At 39.4% G+C, this 21,757-nt stretch overlaps 3 protein-coding genes and 1 long non-coding RNA gene across 4 annotated transcripts; 2 read left to right on the top strand and 2 right to left on the bottom strand.

Annotated features, from left to right (window-relative positions):
- Positions 1-221: 221 nt before the first annotated feature.
- LOC149833522 (uncharacterized) lies at positions 222-1,972 on the bottom strand. Its single transcript, XM_090015178.1, has 4 exons — positions 1,638-1,972; positions 1,480-1,538; positions 734-851; positions 222-572 (listed from the first exon to the last, which is right to left on the bottom strand). Exons 1-4 carry the CDS (start codon positions 1,871-1,873, stop codon positions 491-493), a joined length of 495 nt encoding a protein of 164 aa, XP_089871304.1. The 5' UTR covers positions 1,874-1,972; the 3' UTR covers positions 222-490.
- A 170-nt stretch (positions 1,973-2,142) lies between these two features.
- LOC149833521 (protein COFACTOR ASSEMBLY OF COMPLEX C SUBUNIT B CCB1, chloroplastic-like) lies at positions 2,143-3,551 on the top strand. Its single transcript, XM_090012872.1, has 4 exons — positions 2,143-2,510; positions 2,603-2,727; positions 2,892-3,044; positions 3,229-3,551. The coding sequence occupies exons 1-4, from the start codon at positions 2,187-2,189 to the stop codon at positions 3,389-3,391; spliced, it is 765 nt and encodes a 254-aa protein (XP_089868998.1). The 5' UTR covers positions 2,143-2,186; the 3' UTR covers positions 3,392-3,551.
- Positions 3,552-3,598: 47 nt separating this feature from the next.
- LOC149833520 (uncharacterized) lies at positions 3,599-5,563 on the bottom strand. The gene is made up of 4 exons (XR_016433176.1): positions 5,529-5,563; positions 4,891-4,946; positions 4,581-4,653; positions 3,599-3,979 (listed from the first exon to the last, which is right to left on the bottom strand). It is a non-coding gene; the product is annotated as an uncharacterized LOC149833520 (long non-coding RNA).
- A 7,683-nt stretch (positions 5,564-13,246) lies between these two features.
- On the top strand, positions 13,247-17,077 carry LOC149833519 (putative beta-1,4-xylosyltransferase IRX10L). Its single transcript, XM_090012871.1, has 4 exons — positions 13,247-13,646; positions 15,058-15,446; positions 15,910-16,154; positions 16,286-17,077. Exons 1-4 carry the CDS (start codon positions 13,523-13,525, stop codon positions 16,797-16,799), a joined length of 1,272 nt encoding a protein of 423 aa, XP_089868997.1. The 5' UTR covers positions 13,247-13,522; the 3' UTR covers positions 16,800-17,077.
- The last annotated feature ends 4,680 nt before the right edge of the window (positions 17,078-21,757 follow it).

The following is a 21,757-nucleotide window of genomic DNA, read 5'->3' as shown; positions in this document are numbered from 1 at the left end:
CGCCTCATACAACGATCATGCTCAACATGATCATGCTAGACCACCAGGTTGAAGGTTGTCTTCAGAGTTCCAAAATTAGTCTTTGGATTTCCAAATCGCTTTGGATCCGCTTGAAGTTTCCAATAGGAATGTCTTTGGCGTTACAAATTGATGAAGACCAAATATTTTCTAGATCACCCGAAGATTGGATCCTCCAAGGACAAACAGCCTGTGTTGGTAACATTTTCTCACAAAGTTGCAGAAAATTATTATAAATTCTCAAATCTCGTCCAATATCTACTTCTGGTTTACACAGCCTGTGTTGGTAACTAGTCTTCATTCCCTTTAATCAACTGCTGTATGTATCATTTCACGGACAATCATTCTGTGAAGATTTTACATTCACTAATAAGGAATTCACAGAGATAAAAAGAATGTATTACAATTCCAACCAGTTACAGAAAACACAAAAATGGAACATATATAATGTTCCATTACTATCAGGAAAGAATCACTGAAAGGCATTGTTGAGATAAAAGTAGAGACCAGCAAGACCTGCAACTCCAACTACAATTGCAATAGGTAAGGCGTTCCTGCACAATATGAATAACAGCGTTAAAATCAGAAAATTTGAAGCAATGATTCAAGAAGATTCACCTAGTCCACTTGTGCGTAATTGAAGTCTAGAACAAGTAATATTTCCCCGGACTCACGTTGTGTTCAGAATTCAAGTAAAGGCCGAAAAAATGCATACCCAATTGCTTCATCTCTCTTCATCTGCTCTTTTCGAGCTTTACGAACATCCGTAGCATTGGCGTCCTTTGTTGCAGCCGGTTGGTAAGGCTTAAACCTCCTCTTTGGTGCACCACAAACTGAAGCAGCAATGTAATGAATCAGGATTTTGTTGATGGTAGTGCAGCTTGCCATGAAAAGAGGATGTGTGAATAAAGTCTGAACTAGCTTGTTTGGATAAGTGAATTCCACATTATCTAACTAATATTCAAATCTGAACTTTTTGGAGAGGAACTATAATGCCATTGAGAGTTTGTTTGGGTGCACCCACTTAGCCAGATAAACAGGATAAGATGGGATATTGCACTGTGGAGCATCACTCAAACTCAGCTTAACTCGTTCTTCCCTAGATACACATCCATACAGATCCTTAGGTTGCTAAATTATACATTTTTCTGCTACGTTATCTACCTAGAATTCAGATCTGAAATTTTTGAAAAGGAACTACTGTACCATTAATAATTTGTTTGGAATTTAGATGCACCCATTTACTCATAAATGGAATAAGCTGGGATATTACATTCTGGAACACAATGCCAACTCTCAGCTTATCTCATTTTTTTCTAGATAAAGAAGGTGCATCCACGTAGTCTTTTAAATTGCTAAGGCATACATAATTTTCTGCAACAACCAAAGTTCTGAAGGAAAGGGAAAATCTAGAGCCCCAAATTCCAATGTACTGGATGAGAAGAGAATATGCAGAATTACCTGGGCAGAAGAACTTGTCAGGAAGTTTCTCAAATGGGGTTCTCTCATTGTAAATGTACCTACAAGCAGAGGCCAAATGAGTTTGAATTCTCACAATGATGAAAAAGAGAGGGGTTTTCTTTATTTATGGAGAGGAGTGGGTGAGATGAGAATTATACCCACAATCTCTGCATATATATGCCTGTTTGGATGCAACCCTCATGGTGAATCTTGGTGGTGCGGATGCAAGCTGTGGGGAAGCAGCAGCAAAGAGTTGAAGCGATGTGGCTCCATTGAAAAAGGCAGACTTGAGAGCGAACCGGTCAGGGTGCAGCCTGAGGCCCGGCTGAGTGAGGCCGAATAGTCTAACAGGTGAGGAAGCCTGGCAGGGCCTCACTGTAGTCTGCGCGGCCATCTCTCTCTCTCTCTCTCTCTCTCTCTCTCTCTTGTGGCCAAATCCGTTGGCTTTTGAAGATAGGACGAGCAATATGATAAGTCAGGAAATGCTCAGCGTGGCAACCAAACGCCCCACACACGTCTTAAAACCCCCACCTGTTCTAAATCCTTATCCTCTCTCTCTCTCTCTCTAAAAAAAGGCACCCACCTCCATAGAATTTACTCTCTTGTCCACCTACTCTAGTAAATCTCTAATAAACCCCACATATCACAACCAATACCCATAATGGAATAGCTCTCTCTCTCTCTCTCTCTCTCTCTCTCTCTCTTCCATGGCTCTTCTTTCTTCCTCTACTCTTCTTCTTTCTTCACAATTTACCACAAGCAGCACGACAAGTACTGGTTTTTGCGCTCTTCCTCTCTTCTTCCACCGTCGGTTAAACGGTATCAGTGTCCCTTCGTCCACCACCAAATACAGAGGACTCTCTGTTCGTGTCTCTCTAGACCTTCCTTCCACATCTCTGTCTGCAATTCCCTGTTTCTCTCTAGCTGAAAATGCGGGGTACTCTTTGGCTAGCTACTACACCTCTTTAGGCCTTTTTGTTATCTCGGTTCCTGGTGTTTGGTCGCTCATCAAACGCTCTGTTAAATCCAAGGTTGGAATTTTCCTCTCTTTTTTTGGTTTCTCACTAGTTTTTCTTCAATTGGTGTTCCTTGGTTAATGATTTTTGGATGTGGGTTTTCACAGATTGTGCAGAAAACATTTGTGAGAGATGACGAAAAGATCAAGGCGCCGAGCCAGGTTGCAGGAGAGATACTCTCTTTCTTCACACGTAACAATTTCAGTGTTTCAGATAGAGGAGAGATAGTCACGTAATTCCCTTTCCCCTTTTCCTTTCTTGCATGTCTCTTTTCTTTCTTTTCTGTTGCTTTTCTTGAATCTTTTTTTTGCTTGAGTGGTGATCCTGTTTTTACTTCTGAATTCTGAATTTCTTACTAATACCATGCTCTCTCTCTCTCTCTCTCTGTGTGTGTAGGTTCGAAGGAACGATGGTTCCAAGCAGAGGGCAGGCAGCATTACTCACATTCTGTACATGCATAAGTTTCGCCAGCGTTGCTCTTGTGCTGACCATCACCGTCCCTGAAGTAGGAAATGGATGGTTCTGGCTAACAGCATTGAGCCCATTAGCGTAAGTCTGAAAAAAACTTTAGAAAAACCATTAGAATTTCTTCTGAGTTGCATTTATGATCGATTTCTGAAGTCAGATTCTTATCCACTATAGGCATGTGGAAACGGCACAATATGTTTTTAGTGATTTAAGTAAGAGCATCATTTGGAAACCAAAGATGACAACCTTTTTATTGTTGATGCAGAGGTGTGTACTATTGGACGCGAGCATCTCGAAAGGAGCAGATCAAGGTGAAGATGATAGTAGCAGATGATGGGAAGCTGTCAGAGGTAATAGTGCAAGGAGACGATGAACAGATTGAGAGGATGAGGAAGGAGATCAATTTGATGGAGAAAGGGATGGTGTAGGTAAAGGGCATCTTCGAACGATGAGGAATTATAGAGTTTTGTTCCTTATTGTTCTTTTTCTTTTTGGGGTCCCTTCCTTCGATATACATGGCACCACTAAGCCTTTTTTTTTCTGGTCAAATGCTTGATCCAAAAGGAATAAAAGATGCAATTTTATGACAGGATGATGATTTCATCTCTCTCTCTCTCTCTCTCACACACACACACACACACACACACACACTGGCTAAAATCTCAATCTTGCATCCATTCTGCTGGCAGTTGATAAAAAGCAGTTGGATAACTCGATTCCATTGAGAGCCATCTGAATGCACACACTTAATTCAAAAATGGGGTAATAAGAAACATAAACTTTCCATGATAATATACCCTTTGAAGAAAACATCAATACAAGCGAACGGAATGAATATACATCAACTTGAATAGGTTCTCCTTTTGTTGACAAATGTGGGACTAAGCCCTAGATCGCTTTACATCGAACACTAAGAATCTTGGTCAGCTTGGTATTATTTTGATAAGCTCTATGTCGAACAACGTCTTCTCAATAAGGCCTTGGTTCCTCGGCACAAAGTCCAGCGCTCATTGCCCCTGCAAACATAGAAGACAGAGTAGTTGCTTTGTGCACCATATTAAGGACTAATGGGACAATGGTTCACAAAAACAGATTCGACCAAGTATTAAAGCACCATCCACCTTTGACATGAGTATTGAGATATGTCACATGGATATTCCATTTTGACTACCGTTCTGTATGCCTTTATATACAAGTCATATTGGAAATTTCATAAAAATGGTCATATATCCGTAGCTGTATCCATGTGACATAGGTATTGAGCTGGGTGGCACAACAACCGAATACCCACATCCTCAAACGCATAGACGCACAGTCACAAATCCCATTCTTGGGATTTTCTCAGAGAAATAAAGAAAATATGAAACTATAACAATTGAAATAGCATTAAATCGCGTTGATAAACCATATTTTTCAAGATTTTACCAAGTTTTCAGACTGAAAAAGGGGAAATTTCAATATCTCGATGGTATTTGCGGGCATGCACAAAAGACCGTATTGCTTCTAAGACAGGGTGATAATCAACGTCTCCTAGCCACATCCAAATGCATTACAAAAACTGGACTCCTAAACTAATGCTACAAAGATCAGATAAAGCGCTAGTTCTTTTCCACTTACAGAGAAAGTAGGTCTTGGGGCTTTCTTGTTGTAGTCATTATCTGGATATCCCAGGTCCGGAGGGACTATGATCCTGTGACACCACAAGGAGCATGATCAGGTAACAAATTCCTTGCTGTTTTTGAGACTTTCCATATGACATCAAGGGCAGACCTACAATGCTAGAAACTATCCCATAAACATGTATAAGAAGTCTGCAGATAACAATGAACCCAATTTACTATACTGAATAGTCCATGAAGTACAAAGACATTTTTTAACAAACAAGCTTAATCCTATAATTTTATGTAATTAAAATAAAGCAAGTCACCTCCGTATGCCGCCCGGTGACATGCCTGCAATGGCCTCCTCAAAAGCTGGTATAACCTGAACTTCAAATCATGGTATCACTGTTTCTGATGTAAACCAATTTTTCAGCAAGTCGACATTTTTTCTTAATAACCAAGTTTGGAGATATCCTCTAGTGGAATTCAAACACAACACCCCATGGTCAAGATAGTACCAATCCATCCATTTTATTCAACACAACTTTATTTACAGAGTGATGCACCAAAAAGGACACCAAAATGAGCTTGGTGATAAAGGTTAACTTTACCACCTAAACTTAATTATCACATAACAATTGCCTGCAATAACTAATGAAAGGTTTAAAACATAAACAGGAATATCCATGCCTAGTCAATTTGATGGATGCACCTCTGTGTGTGTGTGTGAAAACTCAAAAGATCAAGAACAGATTATATGTTCACAAGGATTCACACCATTAGGTAGGAAGCAAGGGCAGGAATAAAAGTTTCCCCGGTGAAAAAGAATGCAGCTCTGGTTCCATGAAAATAGAAAACTCTTCTATTTCTTCAAGATTTAAATAAATATATCAGAGCTCCATCCACAAGCACAAAGTTTAGAGGTCAAACTAACCGAAATTCAAAGGATCTATAGTTTACAAACCTGCTGGTTTCCAACTACAAATTTGAAAAAATCTGTCATCACCCTGCAGAATCAAAGCGACTATCATAAATTTTTTAAAAGTGCCAAAATATAAATTTCTGATAAACAAGGCATTAACACAAACAAACACAAGTAAGAAATAAAAAACTGGTTCACCTTATTATTCAAATCAAACTGTTAACAGTTCATATTAGTGGCAAGCAAGTATGCTGTTTCATCAAGTTAAGGAGTCACTAGAATATGAGAATTGAAATATGCGAACCAAAAATATGGGCATTTCCAACACTTTTTTTGCAAATCAAACCATGTGGATGTGCTCGGCATGGTGAATTTGCTAGTAATCAACCATTGGATCATGTATTTTCGATGAAAAAAATGCAATGTTTGAATGCTTGAACATTTATAAAGATTATGAGCCATTGATTTTAAAGCCTTAAAAAATCCCATTTATGCATCAAAATCGGATGATTCAATAGTGGGTTCTTATAAAACCAAGCATGTAGATCACATCCGTACGGTTAGATTCAAGAGAAAAGAACAAATGATAATTGTCATTGCTTGGACTTATGCTTATGATGCACAGGAGACTTGGACATTATTCACACCATAAAATAGTCATTGCTTTATTCTTTTACTGCCTTCTATAGATAAATAAGTAGTGGAAGCTGGCATTACATAATGACAAGCTCAATAGAAGCCAAGGATAGCCCTAGCAAGAATGTCATGTTGACCCTTTTTTTTTCCTTTTCTGAAACGCAAAGAGAAGATAATTTTTGTTGACATTCAGAAAACAAATGATTATTGTCCATAGAAAGAAATGACCAACTAAAATGGGGTTAAAAAGCTAGCAGTCATCAATGAAAAAGGGGTATAGAACAAAAAAACAACAGCTTTTGATGACCGACAAATTATGTTTCCCTTTTGCTATCGAACTTTGGAAAATGAAATAGCATCTGCCTATGTCTTAGTCATCTGCCCATTAACATGAGACATCTAAAACGAGAAGGAAAAAGGATGCAACTCAGGGAAGAACATGAAAATTTTTCCCAATTTCAACAGCTGAAACAATGAGAAACTCACAGAACTGGAATTCATGGATGACCTTGCTCGTCTGAAGTAACCAATGATAAACAAATACTAGACACCAACAAATATAACAAGAAAAACAAAAGAAAAAACATTTTGAGCAATGGTATTGTTTTGCAGTACCTCAAAGGAACCACCCTTTGTCTTGTTACGAGATTAAAAAATGCAACCATAATAGCCTATGGTATAACCATCCCAGTCTACCTATAATAGTTTAAATCCATGAGCAATGCCAAAGTTGATGAGTGCAATACATAATCCAGGCAAACAGTTTGCCACAGTTCAAAGAATGCAAATTATACTAAAACCTCTGTTTAGATTAAAAACAAAACGGAAGATTTTGTCAGGGGTTTCCTAATATTTTCTCATTTTTTTCATGATACCTTCGAATTAACAAGTTTCAGAATATTTGGAGAATTTCATTTACTCATTATTTCACAAAAAATATCATGATATTTTCTCAATATTGACAATATGTATGAGTATATCTGTATATAAATCTAAGCATGTATATAAACCTAAGCATCCTTACCCCCGCGACCACCCTGCCCACCTCTGAAAGCTGCGGATACACCTGCGCGCCAGCGGGGTACCACTTGGATATCCCTTGGGTACTTGTTATATATTGTAATTTTCATTATCATAGGTTTAATTAGAACCATAAAATAAATTTTTTCTCTAAAATGCACACAGACTGCTGTTAGAAACTTAGAAATGGACATGTTCAACAAGCCACTGTTGAAGTTGATCTCTAATGGCATGTTTGATGCGCCGTTCCCAGCGGGATTAAGACGAAAATCCTGCTAGGAACAGCGTAACTGGACAAACGTTGGACGCGGCAGACGGCGTTCTCTGCGTCCCCCGCGTCCATAATTGTATGTAATTTTTGATCCACCTCCCCCCTGTTAAAAAAAAGAACAGGAACGGAGGGGACGAAAACGGAAAAAAAATGCATCGACGGGCGCGCCACGCCCGTCAATGCGTCTCTCTCTCTCTCTGTGTGTGTGTGTGTGCAAGGGCTCCGCCGGGTGGTGTCTCTATCCAGTGCAGCGATGGCCGACGGAGGGGGAAGCGAGGACGGCGAGATCTCGGCGGCTAGGAGAGAGGGGTGGTGGTGTCAGAGATGGGTTAGGAGAGGTGTCGGGAGGCCGTTGTCTGCTCTATCATCAGCAGATGGTCGGCACCGCTGCCCACCCTCAGTTCCACCACTGGCGAGTCCGTGAACCTCATCGTGCCGGAGACGAACACCGTTTAAGATTTGTTCAACGGAGATTTTCTTGGGTTTTCCTTATAAGAAAAGAGGTATATTCCTTCAGCTAGAAACCCCGGTTTTGAACTTCATTTGGGGAATCTTAACTTTTCCAAACAACCCATTTTTTCTGTGGGTTCTCCAGCACCGACAACTTGAAAATCCAATGTTTTCTTTGAAAACCCAATTCAAATGGGGTATTTGATTGTTTGTGGTGGCTGAAAAATCGTCCTCAAACCTACATGAATTTTTGCATTACTCGCTTGGAGAACCCAAATGATTTTCCTATATTAGTTGTCACACCACTGGTCTGAGTTTTCCAGCGCACCACAGATTTGCACGGGATGCCCGACTGGAGTGGATCGATTTTTCTCACCTTAGATCTCTCATTTTGAGAAATTCCTTGACCGATTTATTGAAGTTGTGTCTGCTATCTAAAAACTATTTATTTCTATCACACATCTTTCAGACATCATTTAAGCAGGAAAAAGAAAAGAAAAGATAATGGCGGGTTTGGGGGTGATTCGCATGGGTAGTCGATCGTTGGAGAGAGGTGGTGGCCATCATCATCAAACAACGGACACCTAGAACACATAATACTAGTACGGTTCAAACAAACGTTGGACTTAGAACAGTTGTTATAGAACGAACAGAACCAATGCTCTGTTCCATTCTTTTTGTTCATTTCGTCCAACCTTGGACAAACCATCAAACATGCCCTAAGGGTCACTAGAATGTGAGAATTAGAGTGTGAACCGAGATTTCCATGGTTTTTTTATATGTTTTTTTTTTCTTAAATCTGATCGTAAAGATGTGATCTACATGCTTGGTTTTAAAGAGACTGGCTCCTGAATCATCGATTGCGATGCATAAGTAAGATTCTTTAAGGATTGGAAATCGACAGCTCAGAATTTTCATAAATATTCAAGCATTCAAAAATCATGATCCAACAGTCTGATTCCTAGCAAATGAACCATGCTGAACACATCTGGACGGTCAAATGCGCAAAATAAACAAACAACAGAAATGCCTAGTTCACACTCTATTTCTCATATTTTAGTGGCCCTGTTCTCTCTTATTAATCTGAATCTACATGTGTTTAGTAGAGAAAGAGAGAGCATTCACCGTCTAGGCTGGACATCGCCAAGACTGGGCATCTTTCTGCTGTAGAGAGCAATCTTTTGACGTTCTTCTCTGCATTTCTCTGCAAAATCGATCAGAAAACAGAACCAAAACTGAAAAAACCCCGAGTCGAACGATTTCTGCGCGCATCTAATCTTCGATCAAGAACGATAGCAGAAACAGAAATCCCAGAGAGAAAATTCTAGCGCAGCCTCCTCTCCGTTTACCGACCGGAAAAAAACTAAAAACGAATGCATAACTAATCGGAAAACTCTGCAAGGCAAAGGGGGATTGAACGAACCTCAAAAGGAGGCCGCCGGACGGGGAAATTGAGGGACCGGTTGAGGAGGAATTGAACGCCGGAGGACAAGGACGCCATGGCCGCGCAGGGGGGCGAGCTTCCCGAGCAAGACGAAGAACGAGCGAAAGAAGGGTCTGATCGGTTGTCTTCCTGCCCGTTTTATAGTGGGGATGGGATGGGATGGGATGGGAGGGGAGGGAAGACTCTGGTGGATAACGGATTTTCGCGCGGGACACCCCTCGTGTGGTCGCACGTGCGATCGCCTGCTATCCACCGTTGGATTGGGATCTATGTCACAAAGATTCGTGGACACGAGGACGTGTGATACGGGTTGGTCTTGCAAGTTCAAATTTCTTCTCGGAAGATGGGATACAGGACAAGTCATTTTTTAAAATTTTAATTAATAAAAACTACTTTTTATATGTTAATATTAAAATAATAAAACATTAAATGATCAATGTCTATATCGTCGTGTCGGATCATGCCATGCACTACGTGTCCTTGTGACAGGTGAAGATGCCACCAATTCGCCAGTGGGCCATATTGACGCTTCAAGCTATCTTTTTATTTATTTATTTATAACTCGAAAAAAACGCACCCGACACGAAAAACGAAGACCAGACCAGCCTGCCATACCTACGGTGGTCGTGCCAGCAGCTCAATATCTATACAGAAAGTAGTGCTGAAGCTGATCCGGTTCAGTCAAACCTTCAAACCTTATATAGCACATTTTTTGCTGGATACAGACCTAAGAGGGGACCCATATCGGATCCTTCAATCCCACACCAGATACGAACCTCCCACTCTGGATCCAAAGATCATGAGATTAAGTGTAGACCCAAATCAATCACGATCCAACCCGATTCCCACCCCCTACAGGGCCCACAAGGGATGGTCTATGAACTTGGAAGGTGCTGCTGTATGGGTCCCACTTAAAAGGAACGTCTGCTTTTATCATATTTTGATAAATCGGTATTTTGTGGGGAGAAGTTTTCTTGAGTTTTTTTCTGTTTTTGAGTAAATTACAGAAAACCACCCAATTATCAGTTATTTATGAAAATCCTCAGTTTTCACAGTTGACTGCTTTTAGTTAACCACTGTTTAGTATAAAAAGAAAAAGCCTGTCATCTTTGTTGTTTTAAAATCACATGATATGATTTATTTTATCAACAACGTATAAAACGACATTTTTGTATTTTTCAGTAAACAACTCGTGTTCTTTTGTAGAGCAAAATTTTTAGTAATTTTGTTTATTTAAATAAAGTAAGTTGAATGATTTTTAGGACCAAGTGTATATTTGAGTAAGGCTGGAAAACGAGACGAGCAGCTCATCGTTCGGCTTGGCTCAAAAATTGAGCTCAATGAACCAATTCATTTAGGTAAACGAGCAGAGTACAAACATGGCGAGCATGCTCGGCTTGGCGTGTATAAGCTCATTTTACATATTATATATTTTATACATAAATTATATATAGTATATACATAATATGCATATTACATATATTTTATACATGTTTTATGTACATATTACATATACTATACTTATATTATGTACTTTTATATATTATCAAGTTTAAAAGACAATTTAAAATACAATTTGTTTAAAAAACAAAATAGCTTGTGATCAACTCAACTTGTAAAATACAAGCTCATGAGCCGAGCCCGAGCTGATGTACTAATGAGCCGAGCCCGAACAACCCAAGCTCTAGTTAGTTCGACTTGTTTACCAGCCTTATCTTTTAGAGAGAAACGAGAAAACAAATGGTAAAAGTTAGGCAGCTTAGCTGATAAGCTGTCATAAATGTTACTGTTTTTTTTTTTAAACATAAAACTCAGTGGCCGTTATTTTACTGAAAATAATGTGATATCTTAAACCACCAATTATATAAAAAATAACATGGTTTTAACATCACTTTAACCCAATAACAAACAGTTTTGTAATATTTTATAATAACTATATGTTTACCATATTCTTTGCATAGATTTTATATGTTGATATGGCGAGATTTCCTAAGAAAGCATGCACTTTTAAAAATGTTACGAGATTTTTCCAATAACAAGATATGTGGCTATGTTGACAAATGAGGCGACTGAATATGGAGTTATCCTTAATATTTTTTTTACTCTAAGAAACTGCTCCAGGTGCAGAGACCTAGTCGCACTGGTTCAGCTTGCCGCCGTTCATGAAGGCATAAAACTCCGAGACCGCCAAGCTTTGGCACGCAAGGGGGTGACACCCAATGGGATTTGAATTAGGCCCCCACCCCATCCCACTACCCCAAACCCCTTGGGTCTGGTAACCAAAAAGTTGAGCCGTTTTTTCTAAATAGTATTTAAGTGGGCGGGTGTTTATAATTTAATTTGTTGGGTTGTTTGTCGTTGGAGGTTGATTAACGATGGGAGATGACGACCGAGCAGCGCATCTTGAGATTGACCGCCCATCCAAACAGTGGCGATTTTACCTAAATGCCTAAGCAATATTGGTCAATGACACCATTGCTAGGGGTTGCCACTGGGTCAGGTACCTCGATGTGTTGACGCTAGTCGGGCTCCCACTGGGATCGCAGACTCGGCCTGATAGTACTTTGACGTAGCGTGGCCCAGCCCAACTACTAATCAAGAATTTCACCGGACCTGACCTAATTAAGTAGTGAAAGAGCACCAAGGGGGTTGAGCCTTGGCTATCAGCATGTGGTCAAGATTTGACTCTTGTGATTGTCACCTTCATATACGCAAGCAAGCCGATGCCTAACAAAGGCGAGGGGCTTAGCCTCGGAGTTTTATGCCTATGAGACGATGACTGTATGTATGGCAGGCTAAGCCAAAGCGACCAGATCTTTGATCTCAGATGCTAAGTCGCCAAAACTAGGTTTTGGTGCCTAAAAGCCACAACCGAGTTTTTGGCCTAAAACCACATTGTAAACCAGGTTTTGGGCATCATCCAAATGATACATTATCAGATTTAAGCCTTAAATGAGCACCACACTGATTTGGTCATACAAGTACTCAAACAACATCTTAGTTGTAGCCAGCTAGAATCTTGCTCTTAATTAGTATTGGTGCCATGCATGATCATAGCAATGCTTCGAGGCACTCAACGAGGGTTCAAAGTCCAGCATGTAACTAATACTTTTTTTGAAAGGCAAGCTAGGGTTAGGCAGACCCTGCCAGAAATTATTCAATGTACCACTGGGTTTTGAACCTGCAACGTCTCACCACAAGGAGAAGTGCACTGACAGCTCCTACCAACCACGCCCGTTGGTTGTATGTATGTAACAAATAGGGATGTATCATGACCTCATTAGTTGTAAATAAACACGATAGTGGTATTAAAAAATAAGAAACTACTATTGGTACTATGACCATAGCATCCCTTATACTAGCCATAATAACGAGGATGTTTTAAAAATATGATGATTTTATCACAATAATCTTAGGAGCTTGATGTTACACTAAAAAAATGTATCGTTCTCAAGTTGAAGACCCAAGATCGGATCATTGTCATCGTTGGGGTCCGGTATCAAGTTGAAGTCTAGGATCGAATCTGGATGGTGAATGGGGGGGGGGGTGTATTGTTGCTTTATCATGGTTGGGGCACACAAGGCTAGGTGGTTGTGTCTTCAATCCCGAGTTTTACCTTGCAAAGAGGTTGCACATTAGGCCATGCAATTATCGGTGAAGGTTTTACTTCTTTATCTTTTTATTTTAAAATATCAATTTTGTCATTGTATTTTTTATATATTTTCTAAAAAACTAGATTTTTTATAATATAGAACGATTTCTCTTTAAAAGAGATTTGTGACTATAACCACCAAGGCAATTCAATGAGGGACCTACTAAAGATAAGATTTTTTACTATAGCCACCATACCTAGATTAGGTCCAGTCTCATTATCATTGGTCAAGGGTAATAAGGTCATTTAAAATGTTATGGTTGTCATTGACCAATCATCGCGGCAAGCAAGATTCTCTCTCTCTCTCTCTCTCTCTCTCTCCTGACTCCTGATGTCTGAAAATCCCATTTCTTATTCACCCTGAAAAACCAAAACCTAAGTAAACTCCCCCAGCCTTCCAAGCTCCAACCACTACCTCTGCGACGTCCCAACGCACTCCCCTTTCCATTTTTATTTGTTAAATCTTGATACCCACCTCCCCATTTTCAGCCTTTCTCTTTTTCTCTCTCTTATTTCTGCTTCCCTCTCCCCGCAACTCAGGTGCTCAGGGCTTTCTGAGGAGGATGAAGGCCGAGTCTTTGTGCCTTTTGAGGCACACCCATCTTCATATAATAATCTTTCTGATGTTGGGTTTCTGCGTTTCTGCCCAGAAGCTTCACCACAGTCAGCAGCCGGAGCGCATCTCAGGTTCAATTCTTGAGTTTTTGTGGGGTTTCCTTTTTCCCATCTTTTTTGAAGGAACGTGATTTAGTCTATGGATCCTTTATTTTGAATGCCAATTATCTTAATAATGGTGTCGTGGTCGATTTCTGGTTCCATTTTTCTTCGCGAAAGCGTCCGATTTAGGCAGGATTTTGCCATTGGAATTGTGTTGTTATTGCTCTCTTTTTAGTCCGTTTGCATGTGAAGGAGACAGAGACCAATCAGGTTGTTATTTTTGTGATAATTGGTGTGTTATCCTAAGTTGGCGGTTGAAATTTTGGATTTGTCAGTGGATTCCGAATCGATCTGTTGTATTGGGTTGGAATAGAAATTTGGTTCAATCAAGAATCGTTTGGATGCAAGGAAGCACAGATAAGGGTGTGGGTTCCGAAAGTGACATGTCTAGGGATGGTTATGTGTCAGTCACAGTTTGATTTGATCTGGAAACATTTGTCCCTTATTTCTGGTCACCTGTTTTCTTTGCACATATGAGAGAAGGAAAAAAAAATATTATATGAAAATTCATTTTCTCTAATGCACTTCATAAGAACAAAATGGTATGAAAGCCCGGCCTTCATCAAGTTGGGAAACATGAATTTATTTCCTTAGTTTCAGCTTACCGGTCGTGGTTCTCACAATTAGGAAATGTTTCCTTCATTGAAGTTTTTTTTTTTCAGCATTCTCAATGTTGGCCTTAAGGCTTTGGTTTTCCATCATGCATATCCGGAACCTTTTATAGGCAAAAGTTTGTCTCGCTGTATGTGTTTCAGATAAATGTTGGTGGTGTAAAGTCATTTTGCCTAAAGGTTTATGAAGTCTGCGTTTCTACATGTAATATATGAAATGCGGTTCTACCCTTAGGATATGTTTACATTTTGAATCATAATAGCCTGATCCTTCAGTTGATGTGTCGTCCTCTTCCCTATGCAATATTATCAATGTTGATGCGTCTGATGCTCCCATCAATGACAACTCTGCTACAGCAAACTTGAATTTAGATTTTGCGTGCATCGACAAGCAATGATTTTTCTCTCCTGATGTGAATAGAATAGAAGCAAAACCTATTATTGGTGCTTTCTTTTTGGGGTCAATTTTTGTTGGCTATGATGATCAGGGCATGAAATGCTATGTTGCAAAATTTGTTGACATCTTACTGATTACCGCTGTATGACTATCACATTAGGGATTTCAGATTATTTATCTGCTATGCTGTAGCTGTGCAGTGATTGATCCTTAAATTGGAATATGATACAGGACTGTTATTTCCTCTGTCTTCTTTTATTTTTTGGGTTGTATGTTGCAATATGGTTCAAACTTTGTTTGAGATCAAGTTGACTATAAAATTAATATTTACCACTCTGAGCGTCTCTTGATTTTGGGATTTGATTGCAAATAGGGAGTGCTGGTGATGTGTTGGAGGATGATCCATTTGGAAGGCTGAAAGTTTTTGTTTATGAGCTGCCCAGCAAATATAACCGGAAGATCCTGCAGAAAGACCCTAGGTGTTTGACGCATATGTTTGCTGCGGAGATATTTATGCATAGGTTCCTATTGTCAAGTCCAGTTCGCACTCTCAACCCAGAGGAAGCTGACTGGTTTTACACGCCTGTATACACCACCTGTGATCTAACTCCTAATGGGCTTCCCCTGCCTTTCAAATCACCACGGATGATGAGGAGTGCAATTCAGCTTATTTCTACTAATTGGCCATTTTGGAACCGCACCGAAGGGGCAGACCATTTCTTTATTGCTCCACATGACTTTGGGGCTTGTTTTCACTACCAGGTGAAAACTGCCTAGTCAATTTTCTGTTTTCGCTCTTGTAATTTCTGCCTTATTTCGGAGGTTACAGTTTTCCATTAGGTATTATTACTGAAATGGCTCTATAAATCCATGAGTAGTTGGTGCTTTTATTATTTCCAAAGATTATGTATCATTTAATAGTAATCATACAAGATGCATGTCAAACAACACAGGTTGATTTAAAGTCTATGAATAGTTCGTGCTTTTATTGTTGCCAAAGATTATTCAGCATCTACTAGTAATCATTCAAGATGCATGTCAAACAATACCGAGGTTGATCTAAAGTGAAGAAAAGCTCTAGTACCTTGCAAGTTAGGGGGCTTTATCTGGCTCATGGGAATACAAGTATATCAGAATCTAATGTCGCATTATTTAGCATTTGTTGTGGTGAGAAATGGTGCTTATATGTTTTAAATTTGCTTAATGGGCTTTTGCTGTATTTCAGGAAGAGAAAGCTATTGAACGAGGAATTCTTCCATTGCTCCAGCGAGCTACTTTGGTTCAGACATTTGGTCAGCGGAATCACGTATGCTTAAATGAGGCTACTTCTATTGTCGTTCCTCCATATGCTCCTCCACAGAAAATGCAAGCTCACTTGATTCCACCAGACACCCCTCGATCTATATTTGTCTACTTTCGAGGGTTGTTTTATGATGTGGGTAATGACCCAGAAGGTGGCTATTATGCAAGGTAACAACATAATAGAATACAACCATCTACAATTATTTTGATATGCTTGTGCTCATATCTTTGCAGAATAATGGAACCATTAAGATGTTATCGATATCAGTTTGATTTATTATTTTTCTTTAATTGTGCAGAGGAGCACGTGCATCAGTGTGGGAGAACTTCAAGGATAACCCACTCTTTGACATCTCCACAGAGCATCCTGCAACTTACTATGAAGACATGCAGAGAGCTATTTTCTGCTTGTGTCCTTTGGGATGGGCTCCATGGAGTCCCAGATTAGTCGAGGGAGTGATATTTGGATGCATACCTGTGATTATAGCCGACGATATTGTACTGCCTTTTGGAGATGCTATTCCATGGGAAGAAATTGGTGTTTTTGTGAACGAGGAGGATGTCCCCAGGCTAGATACCATCCTCACTAACATGCCGGTAGAGGTTATATTGAGAAAACAGAGGTTGCTTGCAAATCCTGCAATGAAGCAGGCTATGCTTTTCCCACAGCCAGCTCAACCAGGTGATGCTTTTCATCAGATATTAAATGGCCTTGCCCGTAAGCTCCCACATGATAAGAGCATCTACTTGAAGCCCGGGCAGAAGATCTTGAACTGGACTGCTGGACCGGTTGGCGATTTGAAACCGTGGTAACAATGAGTGCCAAAGCTCATTTTTGCAGAACAAGCTTGGATGGCTTTGGTAAAACTTTCCAAAGGAAACTTGGACAGCATCATTAAGCTTCCAATGAGATGCATTGTTGTAATGAAGTCCCTGGCTACTGTTCTGAGTGTAAAGTTTCGTCACTTTGATCACACTGAAGAAATGTTTATCGTCTCTGATATATTTCATGATGTGCAACTCAGGTCTTTGTACCAAAGCATAAATCCTGTATTCTTGTCACTGGTCACCAATTGGCATCCTTATGCATATATTAGGTGTTTTGTGGTTGTTTTCTTCTTTTCCAGATCTGGGTGCGTTAAATAATGTTCTGAATTCTAGCTTGAACTTCTGAAAAACATTTAGAAGAACCACTAGAACTTTGCAACATTACTTTGGAGTCTGCTTCTAAAGCCTATGAGAATCAACGCAAACAACGCGTGAATATGTACATGATGATGACAAATCGCTACACAACCACTGGAATGTTCTAAGTGAAACTCGTTGATTCTTGGAAAATATGATGGCAATGCTTGTTATCATTGATTATGGGCTTAAGGTTTACGGGTTGGGCCAAAGATACATGGACCTATAATCATCGGATTTTGCAGATGGGAGTGGAGATGGCCTCCCATCTTGGATGTTTTACCCGCAGTAAAAAAGAGAGAAAGGTATGCCAGCTCAACAATTTCTCATGAAAGCTCCATCTTTGTTCTTGGCAGAAACCAATCGACACCGTACTCAAGGCAAGCACGGTAAGTAGATGCGGTTGAGAAAGTTCCATCTTTGTTGATTGTCCAGATGACACTCCAGTCCAGTCCCATACGTGGTTTCCGATTGCCCTAAAGGTAGGAGTGTCAACGGGTCGGGTTTAGTTCAGACCCAAGTGGAACCAGACCTGGCCCCAGTTTTTGGGTATGGTATCGGGTCCGGACCCAGGTCTGATTGGATCCACCATAAGAGAAATCATACCCGCACCTGATAAGAACTACATGAACAAGATCCGAGCCATACTCGGTAAAACCATATTTTTTTTTATCATTTTTACATTGAAAAATTGCGGGTCCAGACTGGGGTTTTCTTATTTATCACCATACCCGGACCCTATAGGGTTTGGTTCGGATCAGGTCTGGGTAAAGCCGGACTGTTGACACCTCTACCTAAAGGTGGTCTTCCTTCTCCCTGTGTATGCATACTCAAAAACGTGTTTGGCTTGAGGAATGGAGATCAGGAAAAAGCGTGTACATCTTCAGGAAGACCATTGACTACCGACCACTGTCGGTAATGGGACAGCCCAAATAGAACCATTTGACTAGGAATGATCTTCTCCCTGCTCATTTATAACGGCTGCAAAGTATTTGTTCGGATCTATGTAACAAATATGGGCGATGTACTGAACATATCGTGATTTTATCATGATATTTTTCCATATAATCCTGAAAATATTTGCGACGGTTTGCGTTAAGACTTTTTACACTTGAAGTGATAGAGCATAGATCGTGTCTAACCCAGTCAACTCACAATGCTGTCCATTGTGAATCTTTGGAGTTGATTTGGTGCAGACTTGGTCAATCGCGCCAAGTCTACTGAATAGTGAGCTTAGCCGATGGGGTCTCTGACCACTTGGTTGGACCCTATGCCCAAATCCTTCATCATTCTTGAGCCAGCCGTGATCTTAGGCTCGAACTTGACCACATTAGGTGGCTTGTGGACAGTGCCTTGTGTTAGGTGGATTTATGGAAGTTAGATACCTCTATACCTCACGTTTGGCAGGGTCCAGGAAATGGGCTATTCAAGGTTGGTGAAATTAGCATAGACACCAATGGGGCTCCGGGTGATTGGTAGGAGCTGTCAGTCAGTACACGTCTCTTTGTGATGGGACCTTGCAGGTTCAAAACCCAATGGTACGTTGAATAACTAATGGGGTCTGCCTAACCTCAGCTGGAATTTCAAAAAAGAAAAAGAAAAAGAAATTGGACTAGGCCTTGGGTAGGTAGTGTGCCCTATGAGAAGGGCTGGTAGATATTGCTTTCATGTTTGGTGGGTAGGGCTATGAGCTTACTCCAATCATGTGCATTGCCAATGATTGCGAGTCCTTTAAGGCTCTCACGTAAAAAAAAAGCAAACCAAATTTGTTTTAGTTCTTGGAGTCAAGGAATTCATATTAATAAACATAGTGGGGAATAGGTGCCTACCAAAGTTAGGAGCTTACCGTGGGTGAACAGGGGTTTTTCAGGGTGTTTTTTCGCAAATCTTACTCACATATACATTCGGTGTGGTTGTTTTGACAGAGAACGACATTTAGATTGTGTTTTCTCAATGAAAAAACATGATTTTTTCAACTCTAATATTTATGAAAACTGTACACCATTGATTTTTCCAACCTTTTAAAAATCTACCCACGTTTCAGAATTGGACAATTTAAGAGTTCATTCATATAAAATCAAGCATGTAGAACATATTTGTGCGATCAGATTTGAGAAAAACATGAAAAAAAAAACTCTTCAAAAGCAGCCTGGCCCCCACTCGGAGGCATTCAAGTAAACCGGACAGGGCCAGTTACCCGAAAGTCCGTCAAGACGAGAACCCGGATGTCCACCCCAAATATTAGGCTGCAATGTTCTATGTCGAAAAGAAATATTAGGCTGAGGTGTTATGTTTTCAATTGTCAAAAACAGGGAATTTGAGGAAGAAGCAAGGGATAGTGCACTATCTTGGAAAGAAATTGTTGTTGAGAGTTGACATTATTGACGATGATGCTTCCCTTAACTGCATTTTCAAGTCAAGTCTTGCCTTTCAAATTATTGAATTGATGATTCAAGCAAACTTTTTTTTTAATAATTAAGACTTGAAATGAAAAAAAATAACACTATATGTCAACTCTCAACAACAATTTCTCCTTCTTCCTTCTTGGAGATTTTGTGTTTGCTTGTCAGGGAAGAGGGCACCTTCCGCAAAAAAATGAATCGGACCACCCTCCACGGGAAATGAATCCGTGGAAAGGAAGGTTCAGCGTGTAAAATGAGGGGCAGCTTTCTGCGAGAAAATCAGCTCTCACGTTTGTGTTGCATTGTGGGGCTCGCAGAAAGGGCACCGGTGGCTATGCATTTTCACAGAAAACTCCCATTTTCCGTGGCATACAAACGAGTCCCAAAAAAAACTTTTGATGAATCGGGTTCATCAGGTGACAATGTGCCGCTGCAGCTGCCTTTATTTTTGAGTCTACCCTTATCTCACCAAACACATCTGTAAAAATGCAAACTTCCAGGGTTCTAAGGACACGTTTGTTGGATCACATGAGAATAACACTTTCATCCTCATGATTCTCACAAGGCCCCGAATCTTGGATGACGTGAGAAACTGAATCAAATATGATTAGTCTTTTTTTCAACTTTTAGATTTGAAATCTTACATTTATATTAAATATGTGATTTCAAATCAAATCACACCATCACAGTAAAAATGTGAACCTTGAGGTTAAAATGTGTACCCAACATCTCTTTATGTTTTTTTGAGATTTAATTTCTTGAGTTAAGCAAACAATTCTAAATCACATGATTTTGAATTCCATGAGTGATTTATTTTCACTTTTGAAAACGCAGTCCAACTTACCCTAGTCAACTTTAATCCCCAGCCCTGTTTACAACTTCGTGGGTGTCTCTGTATGGAAAGCAACACCCAGGAGGAGAAAAAATCTATAAATCAAGGCAGTATCACCACATAACCACACGTATAAAGTCAAGGAATGTCATGACAGTAAAAGAAAGAAGAAGAAAAAACAGAAAAAAGGAAAGAAAAAAACTCTCACACCACTTCAAAAAATATAAAAAAATATATATATATATATATATATATATATATAGGCTTAGGCCGTCGATGATTTATTGAAATAGTGTCACTGCATCGTCTTCATGCTTAGATTTTTTGATGAATATCAGAACCTTAGAAAGAATTTGAGAAACTTAGCTAAGTTACAAAAAAATTAATAAACTCGAGGTAGTTTATGTGGAAAAACAATGAGTTGCTAAATACATCATAGGAACTATGTTTCACACAACAATTTAGACTCTACGCAGACTAGGATATAGCATGAACCACGAACCTTGAGAAGTAGATATGACTCTCTAGTCTGACTCTCCGGCTTGATACCAGTGTGTGCTCTTTCACTACAATGCCTTGTGACTCTCATGAGATCACAAAAAGTGATTCATAGTTTGGCCAACACTGTAGAATTGAAGTATTTTACACGGGTTGCTATGCCTAAAGTATGTTATTACCGGTATAGTTAATCTAGTACAACAGTTAACATCGAGTGGGTACTAGTTTATGAGTTTTAAAAGGATTAATGAAGAAATTTAAAAGAAACAAACATATGTGTTATGTGGTGTAAAATTAAATTAAGACTAGGAGTTTAGAACCCGTTACATTTGTAAGTTTAAGTCTTCAGTTATTTATAAATATTTTTTACTGAGTTATAGACTCACCTTTCTTTTTATAATTACAACTGTAGGTTTTAGGTAATTGATCAGAGACTGAACAAAGTCGCCACATGTACCAATACGTTAGGCGGCTAGATGAAGATAAGACTTTATTTATGTTTTTATTTTATTGAACTTATGATAAGGATTGATGATGCAGCATGTGAGGGCTTTAGTTTATGAAACTATAATGTCAGTTTAGAAGAAAAAAAAATACCATGATTTTATTATGCTCACTTTGTACTTGTCTATTTGAGAATTAATACCCCAGATGAGGGTGTTACAAAAAGATACTTGTTTTTTTAAACCTTTTTAATCAAATGTATCATGACTTTCTTCTGCAATTTTTTAATTTTATCTTTGTGATGAATTTTTTTTCTTCTATAAGTTATTTTTTTATCATTACCTTTTAATTGACAGAATTAAAGGATTTATGCTTTTCAAAATCAGGTCCCCTTTGCTGATGTGGTAAGG

This window comes from Nuphar pumila, chromosome 7 (assembly GCF_984573655.1).
Source record: "Nuphar pumila chromosome 7, dmNupPumi1.hap1.1, whole genome shotgun sequence".
NCBI lineage: Eukaryota > Viridiplantae > Streptophyta > Magnoliopsida > Nymphaeales > Nymphaeaceae > Nuphar > Nuphar pumila.
Note: the sequence above shows the minus strand (reverse complement) of the source record. Positions and strands in the feature narration are given on the sequence as shown.